The sequence below is a fragment of the Mytilus californianus genome, unplaced genomic scaffold, assembly GCF_021869535.1.
Source record: "Mytilus californianus isolate M0D057914Y unplaced genomic scaffold, xbMytCali1.0.p SCAF_4, whole genome shotgun sequence".
NCBI classification, from domain to species: domain Eukaryota; kingdom Metazoa; phylum Mollusca; class Bivalvia; order Mytilida; family Mytilidae; genus Mytilus; species Mytilus californianus.
In genome coordinates, this window is record NW_026262690.1 from 12,477,751 (window position 1) to 12,496,106 (window position 18,356).

General features: G+C 34.3%; 1 protein-coding gene across 11 annotated transcripts in view; it reads right to left on the minus strand.

The window, feature by feature from the left end:
* The window catches only part of LOC127737479 (RNA-binding motif protein, X chromosome-like), a 57,361-nt gene that overhangs the window by 20,370 nt on the left and 18,635 nt on the right, over positions 1 to 18,356 (minus strand). For 9 of the 11 annotated variants that reach the window (XR_007999565.1, XR_007999564.1, XM_052248201.1 and 6 more), the window contains exons 4-7: positions 7,347 to 7,702; positions 4,540 to 4,589; positions 3,985 to 4,075; positions 3,222 to 3,380 (exon numbers count right to left, since the gene is read on the minus strand). Coding sequence is in view for 9 of the 11 variants with exons in the window: in XM_052248201.1 (XP_052104161.1) it covers positions 3,222 to 3,380; positions 3,985 to 4,075; positions 4,540 to 4,589; positions 7,347 to 7,702 (656 nt within the window). In the remaining 2 variants the exon portion in view is untranslated. The remainder of the gene's footprint in view (positions 1 to 3,221; positions 3,381 to 3,984; positions 4,076 to 4,539; positions 4,590 to 7,346; positions 7,703 to 18,356) is intronic. The other 2 variants (XM_052248208.1, XM_052248207.1) reach the window with 1 other exon arrangement.

Consider the following 18,356-nt stretch of genomic DNA (forward strand, 5'->3'; position numbering starts at 1 on the left):
AAAAGAAAAAAAAAAGGAAAAAAAGAAAAAAAAAAAAAAAAAAAATCTCCCCCCCCAAATTTTTTGAACCCCCTTATGATTCATCACCCCCAAACTCAATCCCAGCCTTCCCTTTGTGGTATGGTACCTTGCAGTACAATTTCAGAGAAATCCATACACTTGAACACAAGTTATTGTCTGGAAACTAGAAAAATGCTTATTTTTGGCCCCTTTTTGGCCCCCAATTCCTAAACGTTTCGGGCAATTACCCCCAAACTCAATTCCAGCTTTCCCTTTGTGATATGGAACCTTGTAGTACAATTTCAGAAATATCCAAACACTTACACACAAGTTATTGTCATGAAACTAGAAAAATGCTTGTTTTTTGCCCCTTTTTTGGCCCCTAATTCCTAAAATTTTGAGGCAATTACCCCCAAAATCAATTACAGCCTTTCCTTTGTGATATGGAACCTTGTGGTACAATGTCAGAGAGATCTATACACTTACACACAAGTTATTGTCTGAAAATTACAAAAATGCTTATTTTTGGCCCCTAATTCCTTAACTGTTGGTACCATAACCCCCAAAATCAATCCCAACCTTCCTTTCGTGGTATTGAACCTTATGGTGAAATTTCATGGAGATCCATTCACTTAAACTAAAGTTAGAGTGCGAAAACCAATGTGTCTTCGGACGACGCCAGACGACGCCGGACGACGACGACGACGACGACGCCAACGTCATACCAATATACGACCAAAAAATTTTTAATTTTTGCGGTCGTATAAAAACAGCAAAATTTCCTTAAAATTACCAATTCAGGGGCAGCAACCCAATAACGGGTTGTCCGATTCATCTGAAAATTTCAGGGCAGATAGATCTTGACCTGATGAACAATTTTACCCCATGTCAGATTTGCTTTAAATGCTTTGGTTTTTGAGTTAAAAGCCAAAAACTGAATTTTACCCCTATGTTCTATTTTTAGCCGTGGCGGCCATCTTGGTTGGTTGACCAGGTCACGCCACACATTTTTAAAACTAGATAACCAAATGATGATTGTTGCCAAGTTTGGTTTAATTTGGCCACGTAGTTTCAGAGGAGAAGATTTTTGTAAAAGATTACTAAGATTTACGAAAAATTGTTAAAAATTGACTATAAAGGGCAATAACTCCTAAAGGGGTCAACTGACCATTTCAGTCATGTTGACTTATTTGTTAATCTTACTTTGCTGAACATTATTGCTGTTTACAGTTTATCTCTATCTATAATAGTATTCAAGATAATAACCAAAAACAGCAAAATTTCCTTAAAATTACCAATTCAGGGGCAGCAACCCAACAACAGGTTGTTCGATTCATCTGAAAATTTTAGGGCAGATAGATCTTGACCTGATAAACAATTTTACTTCATGTCAGATTTGCTCTAAATGCTTTGGTTTTTGAGTTATAAGCCAAAAACTGCATTTTACCCCTATGTTTTATTTTTAGCTGTGGCGGCCATCTTGGTTGGTTGGCCGGGTCACGCCACACATTTTTTAAACTAGATACCCCAATGATGATTGTGGCCAAGTTTGGTTTAATTTGGCCCAGTTGTTTCAGAGGAGAAGATTTTTGTAAAAGATTACTAAGATTTACGAAAAATGGTTAAAAATTGACTATAAAGGGCAATTTCTCCTAAAGGGGTCAACTGACCATTTCGGTCATGTTGACTTATTTGTAAATCTTACTTTGCTGAACATTATTGCTGTTTACAGTTTATCTCTATCTATAATAATATTCAAGATAATAACCAAAAACAGCAAAATTTCCTTAAAATTACCAATTCAGGGGCAGCAACCCAATAACGGGTTGTCCGATTCATCTGAAAATTTTAGGGCAGATAGATCTTGACCTGATAAACAATTTTACCCCATGTCAGATTTGCTCTTAATGCTTTGGTTTTTGAGTTATAAGCTAAAAACTGCATTTTACCCCTATGTTCTATTTTTAGCCGTGGCGGCCATCTTGGTTGGTTGACAGGGTCACGCCACACATTTTTAAAACTAGATACCCCAATGATGATTGTGGCCAAGTTTGGTTAAATTTGGCCCAGTAGTTTCAGAGGAGAAGATTTTTGTAAAAGTTTACGGACGACGGACGACGGACGCAGGACGACGAACGACGGACGCAAAGTGATGAGAAAAGCTCACTTGACCTTTCAGGTCAGGTGAGCTAAAAAGATGAACTATAAGGCCAAAACAAAAATATGTCTGTTTACAGTTACCTGACCGGCCCTGCTTTTGAGCGGCGACCCTAAGTCATTTTATTTCCGTCGTAAAGTGAAAAAATTAATTGAACATGTGTCAAAAGCGAAATTAGAGTTGCCAAAAAAGAAATCAATTGCCTAATACATCCTAATGTTCACAATCATGAATATGACAGCTGTTTTAAGGAAATTCACCACTCGTGTGATTAAATAAACACTTTGCCGCCATTTTTTTCTAATCAATAACAAAGCGGAATAATCCAATCATTAAAAATACAGGTAAACTCGCCCCATGAATAACTTGGACCGCACCACTCATAATCATGTCGCAAAAAATTTAAAATGGATAAACCAACCTACCTACCCTATTTTTTTAAATGATGTAACCTTAAACAGACATATATTTTTGTTTGGCCTAAGCTATTGCTCACTTATGAATACCCTGTTTTAAGTATTTGATTAACAGGAAGTTAATTAGCAGTGGATGTGATAATGTCTCACAAGGTACAGTTGATTAGCTTAACAAAATAAACTAAAAGATACTTCTTTATCAAATTTTTAATATATATTAGGACAATATATTAAATGTCCAACATAAGCAACATATAAAAAATCATGCAGACTGCGAGTGCTACAAGGGCCATCTGAGAAATAGTTTGAAGGCCTAAATCATGATTGATGGTATGGGAAATTGAATAACATTTACAATGAAAATATCAACATCTTTTACAGGGTGGTGGGAGTGAAATGCACCTTAATAATGTATTTCACTTTTTGATCAATGGATCACATTAAGGCTGTTTAATTAAAAAGAAAAAAAAATTTTAATCTCTTACATTTTTTTACAGGGAAGGTTAAAATGGCTGTTTAAAAGGATGATATGTGGTGAATAAAAAGAAACCTTGTAACATTACTTATTCATTCCTGGAAAAATTGTTTTATTTGTTTTTCTTTCAACCAATCCCACAATGTGAATTAAAGAAACTTGAATATCATACCTGGATGGTGGGCCTCTGTCCCTGGAAGGAGGACCTCTATCATAGTCTCTTGACCCATAGTCCCTAGAAGGAGGTGGAGGAGTATAGGCTCTAGACTGTGGGGGATAATCACGACTGGGGTAATCTCTCGATGAAGCACTTCGACTAGGGGGCATGCGACTGCAAAACATAAAACAAAAGCAAACCATGCATTACACTGAAACAGACAATCAAATATATATTCATATTAAATAATCATCTTTCCTGGTTTAATTATAATTAGTTAAATCATGCATTCTGTTGATTCAAAGTCATTTATCAATATACATGTATCCTTTGTGGTCTCAACTATGGACATAGACCTACCTGTTATCTTGTTGATCTCTGTATATTTAACTGGATAGGACAAGTTACAGTCTGCAAGATCATGTTTGGTCTGCAAGATCATGTTTGGTCTGCAAATCATAATGCATATACACTGCCATGGGAACTGTGGGCTCTCAAAAATTACCACAATTCAAACCGTTGTAAAGGAAGGGTTATATGGGTCAATCATCATGTTGATGCACTTGATCTTGCTTTGGATTTCATGAGATTCCCTCAGTTTTTGTGTTTTATGTTGATTGTATATTCTTAATGGATTTGTTTATTTGAACATCGGTAAAAAAACTGTTGATGAACTACTGTTGCTTACAACAGTTTGAGACAGTGTTTGAAATCCAAATAAATATTTGTGGTCTCTTTAAGAACGGAAATTGTGTTTCTACTATGAATGTTGACATACCTGTCTACTGGTGGACCTCTGTTGTAGTCCCTTGGAGGAGATTGGTTATAGTCTCTTGAACGTGGTGGGCCTCCAAATCTGTCACTTTCACCTAAAGTTAAATTCAATATTAATATTTCATGCAATCTATTATTTCTTTTTTGTATCTGTTGAAAGGTTTTCAGCCTAGGTTGATTGATGCTTAACAAAATTTCTAAGGCCTGCTTATACTTTTCCCTGTTAAAATCTATGCGTTTTGATGAAAACCAAGAAAAATTTGGAAAATAGTATGAGTGCAATTTTCTTACTTATATAGTATCTCATTCTCAAGAAAAATCAAAATTTTCTAAATCTAATGAATACCACAAAAATTAATAATGTTTTAACAGGTTTGTGTTATTGTATGTTCTAAATATTTACATTTTATATTGGAAGAAATTAAGACCTAAATGCCTTACCCTTTGGTAGGACAATTACAACTTATGTTGATATTTTGTTAATAAATCTTCTACAAATTAACTTTTCCTTTTATCATTTTGTTGTGAACATTTGCTTTCATGTTTTTTGAAGACTTACTTCTTCTTGGCGGGGGATCAAAGTCTCTTCTGATTGGTGATCTATCTCTTCTGAAAAGAAAAAATGCAATGCTATAATTTACAAGATAAAAAGTTGTACTGATGTAAAAAAAAGTTTTTATATCATTTTTAGAAAATTAATAACTTTTGGATTGCTCTAGGACACCTTAATGTCTGAAGGCTGAGTTTTATATAAAAAGAATTCTATTTCAAATTTTTATTTCTTTTAAATTATCACTTTGTCAATTATATTTTTAAGAGAAAATTTTGGTGTCAGCTATGATTCTAGAAAAACAAGCACAATATGAATTATTACAATAAATATAAACTGGAATTTGGTTATCGTCAATAAATTTTAATCTTATCTATGGTGAATTCAACTGCAGATCAATGCATTTACAATACATTTGGTATAGATTAGACACAAAATGAGATAACAAGACATCAATGAGATGGGAGCCATCTCTGTGGGCCCCGCTGTGAATAATGTGTGGTAAATTTTTTTTATCTTTACCATAGGACATGGGGTTGTCAACTGAAACCAAAGTTTTTGACCTTGACCTTTGACCTAGGAAGTTGTACATACATTATGACACACCCTCTGGTGTCGGTTAATATACATGTCAAGTATAAACTTTGAAATTATAACGGTTCTCAAGATATAGAGCGGACATGATCTTTACCATAGGACATGGGGTTGTTAACTGAAACCAGTTTTTGACCTTGACCTTTGGCCTAGGAAGTTGTACAAACATTATGACACACCCTCTGGTGTCGGTTAATATACATGTCAAGTATAAAGTATGAAATTATAACGGTTCTCTAGATATAGAGTGGACACAATTTGTTACGGACGGACAGACTGATCACTATAGGGTGACCCGCCATTCATAGAACATAGAAAATCTACCATAACAGAGTTCACCTCATCATAAAATCAGATGTAAAACTTAAATGAAGCCAAGGAAGCATAAAATATAAATCAGAGTACTTCCTGTCAGAAGCTGCTTTACTCCCCAAGATGAATCATTGCACATAAATAAATATTTGAAGGTAATAAATTATTTGAGTCCCAAGTCAGAGGTAGAAACTTAATTAGAAAGTTAAACTGTGAGCTATCAGCTGTTGCTCACAAATTATACCTTGCTATAAGTATTTGCTAAACAGGAAGTTATTAAGCAATAGACTTGAACATGCATCACAAGGTAAAGCATGCTCATATGAAGCGCAATTCCAAATTTCAGAAAGTCTCGATTTGAAGTTCCTGAGAAAAAATGTGACAAAATTCATAAGGGGTTCTGAAAAACCCTGTGTCTCGCATGCAATTGCTGCTGTCAGTGTTAAAGTGTAATGTTGACTTAAAAAGTGAGTCCATTTACCAGTAAAATACAGAATTTAAAAAAAAAATCTTTTTCTTTAGATGCTATTTTTTGGTCTTGAAGATGAGCTTCTGTACAAGTTTCATAACAATCCATGAAGGTTTACATATGGTAAAAAGATTTTGTGGGCAGTGTAAAAATATGCAGGTTGAAGACGAGTTTCATTTTTTAATGGAATGCACTACATATGAAAAGGAACGGAATTTTATTCTTAATGAAGCATGCATTCAATGTAAAAACTTCCTTTTTATTTCAAAGTATGAACAATTTATTTGGTTAATGTCATGTGTCTAAAAATGTTAATATGTCAGTGTCAAGATTTATAAGTACTTGTTTTGAAATAAGAGAAAATTTGCATTCTAGTAACTAACTAAATATACATGTAGTTGTGATGTAGTTTTTTTTTTTTTTTTTTATGTATTAGCGAGGGTTAACATTCTATTTTATATTTTAACCACAGACTGAACCTAAATGTTGATGCCACCGACGGAATCTAGGATCGCTACGTCTCGCTTTCGCGACAATAAAAGAAGAAAGTGTCCGAGGACACGAATGCCCCCGATCTTTACCAACCGTGCGAAGGCTGTATAGCCAGTCAAGGTCGTTAAAATCTCCCATCATCACCCCCGCTCAAGCTTTGAAATTTATAAAGTTAAAAAGGGCATAACTCTAGAACAGTAAATGACTCACTGCCCAATTTGGACCTCTATCTGCAAACTGTGGTTTTCAGCATTGTGAATAAGTTTTATATAATTTGGAAGGGGAAAACTTAAGTTAGAGTGCAGGAAAGAAAAAATTTGCAATTTTCCAAGCTAGAAAGGGGCATAACTCTAGAACAGTAAATGACCTACTGCCCAAGTTCGAACACTGAGTTTTCATTCTTAGCATTGTGTACGAGTTCAAAAAATTTGGAGGATGAAAACTTAAGGGCGTGGAAGCGAAACAAATTGCCAATTTCCAAGTTATAAAGGGACATAACTCTAGACGTATTTTTCCTATAGAGATTTTTATAGTGTAATCTAATATGTACATTTTGTTAGCCCACTGATCAAAAATGATTTAGGGCAGAGGAGATGGTAAGAAACTTATTTCACTTATTTACCTTGTCACATATTTATGTCAGGAACCTTTAATACCAGCAGTTATCTTTTGTTACATCTTTTATTGTCAAGATGAGATTGTCTTTATTGAATTTCTTCCCATCTTTTTAAACCTGAGGCAATTTAGAGCTATACTACAGACCCCTGTATTTTGCTCCAGACTGCATGTTTGTCTCTTGAAGTCTATGTTTTCTGAGTCAATCATGTCACCAATTATCCATGTTTAATAACATTAACTTGTTTACCAAATGTGTACTCAAGAATTTGATTTTCACTGCAGAATTGACCATATTGAAATATTAAGATTATATGTAGATATTAATAAAGACCTCATTGAACTACCGCCTCTACTGCTGCCTCTGCTTCCTCTGAAACCTCCACCTCCACCACCACGTCTATCACTCATTCCTGAGAATCCTCTCCGATCACCAAATCCACCACGACGACTACTTCCACCAGTTCCACGTCTCCCTGAATATCCACCTCTTTTTTCAAAGCTGCTGCGTCGATCTCCCATTCCACCTCTGCTGTAGCCTCTGAAACTTCCACCACCTCTCCTGTCTGAACTTCCTCTTCTGTCATCTCCGTTTCTCATTCTTGTGTCTGGACTTCTACGTCTTATTCGTTCTCGTTCACTTTTTGGTTTTACCGCTTGCTCAACGTGAATCACTTTCCCGTTTACTTCCTGTTGATTAATAAATAACAAATATGCTATTGTGAGATTGTTTTGAATGTAACTGAAAACTTATATCTTTTCATTTCTTCAAAAGTTGACCAAAAACCATTATACCCTACGCGGGTATAATAATACCCTTTTATCTAGGCTGTTCCATTAAAAAATAAACTGGACTAAGGGAAGGCACTTTGAAATATCCATTAGAGGTGGCACTGGTAGACCTATTTGGCAAATGACCGCGATTTTTGGATAATCTGCGCGGAACGGAAAATAATTAGAGGTTCATCGTAAATTTGCTGTGTCACAGAAAATTATGCATGTCATCCGGAGATTTACCGTGTCGGCGGGAATTTGCCGTTTGTCCGATAAAACTGGTGTGTATTGAGTCATTGATAGAACCAGTGATGCGTGAGCGACGGTTATTAATAGATCGTTGTATATAGATGTTTACATAATCCATTATACAGTGTCGACGGGAATTAGCCGTTGGTCCGATAAAACTGGTGTGTATTGAGTCGTCAATAGAACTACTGGTGCGTGAGCGACGGTTATTAATAGCTCGTTGTGATATATACAATGTTTACAGTCAGATAAACAAAACTGTCTTATTACTCTTTTCAGTCGAGATAATAAAGTTACTTACGATTTAAATATCGAATTTGGTAATTGTTCAATAAAGAAAAATCTATTTTAATGTGACCAATGAACAGGATGAATACACGTGGTAACTTTGCAATACACAACTACAAATATTCTCACCTTATAAAATTCTTCTTTATTGTCATGTTTAGAAAAAAAATCAGTTCCTGTACTAATAGAGTCTTTTTACTGAAGATGCAGTTATCCGGCAAGATGTCATACTGATTTGACACTTGTCCTAGTGTAATTAACACCTGCTGTGATATTCCTTGTACAATACAAGTGGAAGGTCGTAAATAATTCAATCTGTACCCGATTGATCAGAATTAAATTTTACCTGTACAGATATTTACTCTTTATGGAGGATATCATAGATACATGTTATATATTGTATTGTATTTGATGAAGATAATTTAAATACATTATATAATAAAGACCTATTTGCATATACATCGAACATGTTCATTCCAACCAAGAAGGTTTAAAATCGAATGTTTTCATCAAACTTTCGATACAATCAGTCCCGTAAATTATATATACGAGTCATTCATTTATGGTTACAAAATTGTTACCCTTCTATCGTCTTATTTCTTTGTGCTATTAAAAGAAACTCACAATTTTCCATATCAGATCGACATATCGTACGAGTCCTAAAATAAATAATTGAATAATCTTCTTTTTACTTTAGACACCACGTTCCCCACAAGAGCCTCAAGGTCTAATCATACCTGTCAATCATTAGCCGCAAGTTGAACATTTTGGTCAGCCTTTCTATTTTGACATCGTTGCGATTTTTTATAAATTGATATGTGATATGAATAAAGTGATGGGAGGTTTATATACGGCCGATCAGAATTTTTTTTTATTCTAATAAGATTTTTCTTAGTGTCACAGTCTGAATTCGTAATCGTCAAAATAGCATGCTTTACAAAAAGATCGGGCAATTCAAAAGTTTCTTTACACATAGATGTTATTAAATACGTCATACAATACATGCAAATAAAACATTTGAGTTCATTTTTTCTGTATCTATATTCAATATATCAAAATTTATTTCAAAAGGTAAACATTTATAATCATTACAAAGTTATAATTTGATTTTTATTTAAGTCGGTTTATTGAAACAATATAATGACATCGTCTTTGCAGAAGTATTAATCCAGAAATTAACGTATTTTGACTTCCCATTTGTTCCACTGTGTAGGATAATTTATTCACGAATTGCATCATAAATAATTACTAACAAAACAGTTGCTGAAATGCAAGTTGTATATTTATAATTTTACCAATATGCGTTTTGGTTTCGTTCAGATTTGCTGTTATAGCATGTATTGATTCCTTGATTTTCATTATTTATCTAGTTTTCAGTTGTATATACTAGTTCCAGTCAGTATAGGGCTAAATATTTTGCCTTCCAACAAAGCCAACAATTTAGCATCGGACGTATACGTGATTGCGTATTTATACATTAATCATATATCTATATGTAATATCAGAAGTAATGGACTCCTAGTATTTTGTCCTTTTATAGCTGGCTATGCGGTATATGCTATGCTCATTGTTGAAGGCCGTACGGTGACCTATAGTTGTTAATTTCTGTGTCATTTGGTCTCTTGTGGAGAGTTGTCTCATTGCCAATCTTACCACATCTTTTTTATAACGGACTCGTTTAGCAATGTTATATCATCACAACAGATGAGAAAAACCCCATGGATGACAATTGTCTATATCCATGTCAACTGGGGTTAGGAGCGGAACATATTGATTGTGTATGTTTATGAGGGTCTGGATAGGATTTATAGAAGAATAGAGAATATAAATGGACAAAAAGTGCACAACAAAGGGCCAAATAAAGTGAAGAAAATAGACGCCAAGAAAATAAGGAATAGAGAAAAATATGAAGAATAGAGAAAAAATGACTTACAAATTAAAAGACAAACAGGATTGAAAGACACCCCTTTCCCCCAATATTCAAGACCCTCGTATGTGTTCAAAGAAAATCTGCATACGCTATAGTTCCTTGCTATAAAGTTACGTTCTCAAATGTTATTTGCCCAAGCCTTTTAAATTAATCAATTCAATTTAAAAATCGGCTCTTTCCAAGTCAATTGGAACGTATTAACGCTCTAGATAACTCATATTATTGACAATTCTGTGTTAAGGGGGTCTCAAATTCAGTTAGACAGCTTCAGACGTACTAATATTTGACCTTTTTTAACTGGACCAAATCACTACTTAACATAAAGATTCAGCACCCAATTTTTTTTAATATGTAATTTCATCCACTTACATAAAATTTCATGCATTAGATATCACGAAATAAATTGGGAAAGTGTATTATAAAAAAAAAATGCTAGTTACACACTGTTCACACCACGACTTTAGGTAAACAAAAACCAAAGAACGATAACTGTGTCCTCGGACCATGTAATGACCTAACTCGAATTATTCAAGCCCTTAACGTCTCCGATTCTCTCCACCTTAGTTTATTTTGGCACCTTCTGCAGGAACGAAAAAAATGAATAGCAAAATCTAGTAAAGTTTTCAATATTCTGAAACTTAAAATGCATTTAAATTTTATTTATCTAGGTCCTGCCATACTGAGGGGGTAGGAGGGGTCCTGATCCCGAAATCCCGGGCTTAAAAACATGGAATCCCGAGGTCCCGAATTTAAAAAAATGTAAATCCCGACATCCCGAAATTCGAAAAAAGAATTCCCGGATCCCGAAAGGATCAATCCCGAAATCCCGAGCTTAAAAGCACCCGATCCCGGAGTCCCGATAAAGGTCCTACCCCTCCCCCCCCCCCCCCCCCCCCCTCCCCCCCACCCCCACCCAATACTCTAAAACTTTTCAAGATGCACAGGTTTGTCTGTACTCAGAGTGAAATTTGTAGTGTAAATACGGCCCTATTTGCGAAAAGGTTATGATGAACATTAACAGTCAGCAAACTGTCACACAAGAAATAGATTTAATGTCCGAAAACATGTGAAATAGACCACCTTTGTGAGGACATTTAATAAAATATGTCGCATATATCTCAACTCCTCTTCGTGACATGTCATACAGAATTTTAATTTATACCGTCTTAGATGACAATTTATCATCGAGGCTGCTTCAATGGTATATGCATAATATAAACTTCATACATTAGTCCCATTTCTAATGTTGTCTTTTCGATCTCCAACATTTTTTTCAAAATCCGGGATCCGCACTCGACTATATTATGGGAGTCCATCAATGGAGCCAGAGATACATCATAACAAATGGAGGTTTCAACGACCTTGACTGGCTATACAGGTTACAATACACCATTAGATTTTATGGGCGCAGCCATTTTATGAGCATAACATGGTATTCAGAATTAAGAGTATAGCTAATCCTGATTGGTTGATATGTGCGCCCGTTATTTTTTGTTATTAGAGACTTCGTGCATTCTGCATTATACCAAAGGCCAAATAAATTATTTTCCTTAGCCCTAACGGAACTGAGATGTCTTTTAAACGCTAGGATGAGACACGTATTTTTATGTGCAAAATTGATAGGCATGGGAGATAAGTACAAATTACGCTAAGAAAAGCAACGCGAACCTATATTTTTTGGACCAAAAAATACTGTCCTAATAACTTTTCTTTAATTCTAGCAAGGTTTCGTTTAAAAAATCAACTTTCTAAAGTCTGTATCTCGAAAAAGGCTATCATTGTCGCCTATGGGGAAATTAATTGTTTATTTCAACCTATACAGCGTCGACATTTCTTTATCATAGTGCTCAAAAAGTGTCAAAAACAGTAATTTTACTTGATATTTGATGTGAAACCGTATTTTTTGGTGACAAATGAATTATTGATTAACTAGTTTTTAAGCTATAGTCTGTTTCATATTTGTATTGCGTTTTACCTTAGAAACAAGGGTGGGTTCGACTTTTGACTTACTGTGGAGAGAATATGTCGTTTTCTGAACTTCTGCTGATTTGTTTGAAAAAGCATGTACACGTCTAGAGTTTGGATATACAAATCGATTTTTAAACATGACAATCTCGATCCAAATGCTGTTATCGAAATTACCAAATTCAGTGAAAATGTACAGAAATGACCCCCATTGAACATTGAAATGTTCACTCGAATGGCAGACTATAAAAATTAGAATAGGCATGACATTTTGTAGTTAACGAATAGTTTTCGATGTTTAAACACAAATATTTACACATTTTTCATATTTTGAAATGCTATAGTCTGTTTCAAAAATGTACTTTTATACGGAAATGGTTTCATTTAAAACTGTTGTTCAAAATTCACCGTAGTAGTTACATATTGGATCGGTTTTGGTATCAATATAATCAGTACTTGATGACATATAAAGAATCATTGGAGAAAGTGGACATTATCTTCAGGCCCTTTTTAGCAGTACCCGCATTTACTCAAAAAATCAGAAATTTTTTTTTCACATTTTTTGACTGGGGTCACCTCTGATAAAAAATTGTGAAAATTCAGAGAGTAATGCCAGAACGTTTTGAAGATGATTTTTGTGTGGCATATATATTTGTGCATCTAACGAACTATGAATTGCATGATTCTAGAAAGTATTAAATACCGTATAGGTTACAATACACCATTAGATTTTATGGGCGCAGCCATTTTATGAGCATAACATGGTATTCAGAATTAAGAGTATAGCTAATCCTGATTGGTTGATATGTGCGCCCGTTATTTTTTGTTATTAGAGACTTCGTGCATTCTGCATTATACCAAAGGCCAAATAAATTATTTTCCTTAGCCCTAACGGAACTGAGATGTCTTTTAAACGCTAGGATGAGACACGTATTTTTATGTGCAAAATTGATAGGCATGGGAGATAAGTACAAATTACGCTAAGAAAAGCAACGCGAACCTATATTTTTTGGACCAAAAAATACTGTCCTAATAACTTTTCTTTAATTCTAGCAAGGTTTCGTTTAAAAAATCAACTTTCTAAAGTCTGTATCTCGAAAAAGGCTATCATTGTCGCCTATGGGGAAATTAATTGTTTATTTCAACCTATACAGCGTCGACATTTCTTTATCATAGTGCTCAAAAAGTGTCAAAAACAGTAATTTTACTTGATATTTGATGTGAAACCGTATTTTTTGGTGACAAATGAATTATTGATTAACTAGTTTTTAAGCTATAGTCTGTTTCATATTTGTATTGCGTTTTACCTTAGAAACAAGGGTGGGTTCGACTTTTGACTTACTGTGGAGAGAATATGTCGTTTTCTGAACTTCTGCTGATTTGTTTGAAAAAGCACGTACACGTCTAGAGTTTGGATATACAAATCGATTTTTAAACATGACAATCTCGATCCAAATGCTGTTATCGAAATTACCAAATTCAGTGAAAATGTACAGAAATGACCCCCATTGAACATTGAAATGTTCACTCGAATGGCAGACTATAAAAATTAGAATAGGCATGACATTTTGTAGTTAACGAATAGTTTTCGATGTTTAAACACAAATATTTACACATTTTTCATATTTTGAAATGCTATAGTCTGTTTCAAAAATGTACTTTTATACGGAAATGGTTTCATTTAAAACTGTTGTTCAAAATTCACCGTAGTAGTTACATATTGGATCGGTTTTGGTATCAATATAATCAGTACTTGATGACATATAAAGAATCATTGGAGAAAGTGGACATTATCTTCAGGCCCTTTTTAGCAGTACCCGCATTTACTCAAAAAATCAGAAATTTTTTTTTCACATTTTTTGACTGGGGTCACCTCTGATAAAAAATTGTGAAAATTCAGAGAGTAATGCCAGAACGTTTTGAAGATGATTTTTGTGTGGCATATATATTTGTGCATCTAACGAACTATGAATTGCATGATTCTAGAAAGTATTAAATACCGTATAGGTTACAATACACCATTAGATTTTATGGGCGCAGCCATTTTATGAGCATAACATGGTATTCAGAATTAAGAGTATAGCTAATCCTGATTGGTTGATATGTGCGCCCGTTATTTTTTGTTATTAGAGACTTCGTGCATTCTGCATTATACCAAAGGCCAAATAAATTATTTTCCTTGGCCCTAACGGAACTGAGATGTCTTTTAAACGCTAGGATGAGACACGTATTTTTATGTGCAAAATTGATAGGCATGGGAGATAAGTACAAATTACGCTAAGAAAAGCAACGCGAACCTATATTTTTTGGACCAAAAAATACTGTCCTAATAACTTTTCTTTAATTCTAGCAAGGTTTCGTTTAAAAAATCAACTTTCTAAAGTCTGTATCTCGAAAAAGGCTATCATTGTCGCCTATGGGGAAATTAATTGTTTATTTCAACCTACAGTCCTTGCACGGTCGGTAAATACATTATACACAGATACACTGGCTAGTTAAAGGGACAATAAACGGAAGTATAAATTGCCCCAGGTATTTAAAGTCATATATTGTGTGTTATGTGTACACCGCCACGTGTGAGTGACTTCAAAGATAATCAAAATGATGTAATTCATGTAGTATCTACCATGCAGCTACGCATCATCGCACGTAATATTGGACATAGCAAAAACCTAGTCTTTTTTATGTGCATTGTAAGATATTTAAAATGATATAACACACATCAAATGAAAAAAGAAATGTTGAAGATGGACATAATTTTCTGATTTACTGGTGAATTAAAAATTCTATAGAATATCTGAAATGATTTTAAGGAGCATGCAACTCGTTTATCTGGGTTTTTTTATGCTAAGTTAGTATAATAAGTCAAAGTGTTGATCGAATTATAATTGTGTTTTGTCTTTTAAAATGTGTAGCCGTGTTATTTTGTTCACAGAACGAGGACAAATTGAAATTGACACAAAAGAAAAATAAAAAAAAAACAAAAATAAAAGTTATTACCGTACCATAAGTTGATTAATAATCATAAAAACTGTAAAATACTGTAAAATGAAATATATTTATTATACCTATTCCGACACACATGAGGCCACACTAAAAAAATATTTTAGTTTGCCCAAACCCTACCCAAAGGTAGAGACAGTGGGTAGGTAGGTAGGCAGGCATTTTCTTTCTTTTTTCGGCAAAGAGAAGTTGAAGTATCAGATATGTTTTAGTATACAGGACTATCTGATTTAAAAAAAACTTTTCAAATCAGGGCAATAAAAGATTTTGAGTAGCAGCTATTTTCTGGATAGGTAGGGTTAGGGCAAACAAACATATTCTTTTTTATGGCCTGAGTTCAATTTATTAATCCCTCAAGGGATACCAGCTACCAAGGAGACATTTAATTTATCGGTACTCAAATCACTTCAATATTTTATTTCTCCGCGTGAGTACCTGATGAAGCTTAGATTATTTCACATAGACGGACCAAGGATTAAAAAAAATAAAAGTAGTAAAAAATATATCATTTATTAGCTAGCACACCAGTGGCGGATCCAGAAATTTTCATATGCATTGGCTGCCTAAAAGGGGGCTCGCTCTAGTCATGCTTCAGTGATTCCCTACATAATCAACCAATTTTTTTTTTCCAGAAAAGGGGGGACCTGCCCCTTCTAAATCCGCTTCTGCCACACTATATTTAAAACTATATTGTATTTATACATTCGATCTTCTTGCATGGTGAACTACTATTAAAATTAATTCGTACCCCAGTCTTCGAGCTTAACCACGAGTCCTACAGCCATGGCGTACAGAATTGTTTTGGGGCTTGTAAAATTCTTCTCTACATGCCAACAGATTCCAACTTAAATGTTCGTAAAATTGAGCTTCCGGCTTGTGGATTCAAAAGTTTATCGTGAAGACTGGTACCCAGCCACTTATTTTTCAAGCGCATCTTTCCCGTTTGACAGAAGGGCCTAACATGCCTTTAATTTTATGTTTTATTACTTATGAATTAAAGAACACTTTCATTAAGAGTTAAAACTTTGTCCGTCACTCCCTATATCTGAAAAGAGGGTGGTAAAGGGTTATTTTCGTGCAACTTGTTTTGCCATTTTTATTTCACGTGCAGCTGTGAAAACAGGTTCGTTATTCACCGTGTTTCGTGAAATCGGTAAAAAGATCAACGTGCAAGACATTTTTAATTGTTCGTTCATAGTGAAATGGCAATGTTATTTCGCGTTCTTCCGTGCAAGAACGCCCCCTTTTACGTCCCTCTGAAAAAGCTTTCATTATTTAATAATAATAAAAAAGTTCAATCACCATTATCTTACGATTAATTTAAAATGGCCATTAATTCTCGCTCATTGATAATCCAAGTTTAATTAACCACTTGACCATGCACCAATACCCTGAAATTTCATATTACTATACAAATCCTATGGTACAGCGTTGACACGTTTATTAGTTGGCACATCCAGAGACATATCTCTGGCACATCCAAGATATTACCTTCACAGCATTTTTTCTAGATATGTTTATATCTATGACCCACTCTTTGAGACCTAGCCTAAGTATGACGAAAGTGCTATATATAACGAAAACAGCGGAGAAATGGATTAAATAGACTTGCTGTATTGTACAAACTAAAGAAGGTCGGAGTTGAACTAAACCCGAAAAATTCAGTCTCTCCCCGTAATCGATTTCTCCTATATACTTGTGAATGAAGTAATCGTAGATCAGCGGAATATAACGACTGAATTATTAGGGTAGGTGCAAATAAAAGTCTGAATTAACCAAATATGTAGTTTCATAAGGAGGGACCTGGACAGCCTGCCCCCATCCCACCCCCTAAATCAGCCCCCGAGTTGTCATACGTATTGACCGTTCTTGGCGCACACACGGTTTTCATTGCCTTTGTGTATTTTTGTACAAATAAAAAAAAATGATTATAGTACTTAATTCAATCCATTTTCTTGAGACATATTACACGTACACGAATCATAAATTTTATACGTTTTTATAATTTTGAACACAGCGTATGTCCTGGGACCTGACCTGAAATATACATGAAACATAGAAAATTCATGATAGTAACGTGTATAGGAGCAACATTTAAATTCAAGGGGTTAGGGGGTTTGGTCTGAGTCAGAAATCATTTGGAACACAACGTTATTCCCAACTGTTACCAAGCAATTTTTTTCTCAAAATAAACGGTATGGGGAAATCTGGAATTCGGAATATTTTTTTGTCATCTGCCTAACCACAATATTTTTTTCTCTCATCAAATTGGGGATCAGAATATGATTTTATGAGGGGGAAAAAGCAGTCACCCACCCCTTTGAAGTTAAATGGTTGTCTTAAGAATTAATTAAATTGATATAGGTATGGTGTTTCAGGGGGGCTATCAGGGATTTGGAGTACTTGTATTCGGGATTATTTTTATAATCTGAATATAAAATAAGTGGTACAAATATATAATTACATTAGATGTATGTTTCATTATAATACGTTATTCTGAGTGGCTAACTGAAATCTCGCGTTATTCCTTAATCAACTTCATTACACAATGAAATTTATCATTCATGATGACACGAGATCCAACAGTAAAGTGCACAGGCAAATTAAATAAAATCAAAGCGCGAAAGCGCTGTAAAGGCAGTTAATTACAGGTTGTGTGTATTTTTAGTCCAGTTATATCATTATCTTGCATAGTACATTGTACTTATATATCAGAGGTGGCTTTCAGTATTTAAGATTTAGAGTTCTCTAATGATATTGAACAAGTTTTATGAATGTCATATTCTGAGCACTATATGAAGGCGATTGTTCTCACTTGTTTATGAACTAGTGCATTATGTCCAGTTTGTACCTTTTTTTATCTATGTTTATAGTCAAATACTGTTTAAAATAGTTTGGCATTTTCTTTTTAGTAATAAGTAAATGTTATCAACTGTATTTTATTCAACAATGTGGTTTGTTACTGGTAAGTACAATGTATGGATGATAGTTGTTTCATTGGCAATCATAACACATCTCCTTATTTATATAAAATGATCTATATTCAACGACCTCAGGTACAAAAAAAATGTATGTAACTTAACTATGATTGGAAACCCTTGACTTCTTTCTTTTACATAAACTTTTGATTTGGTA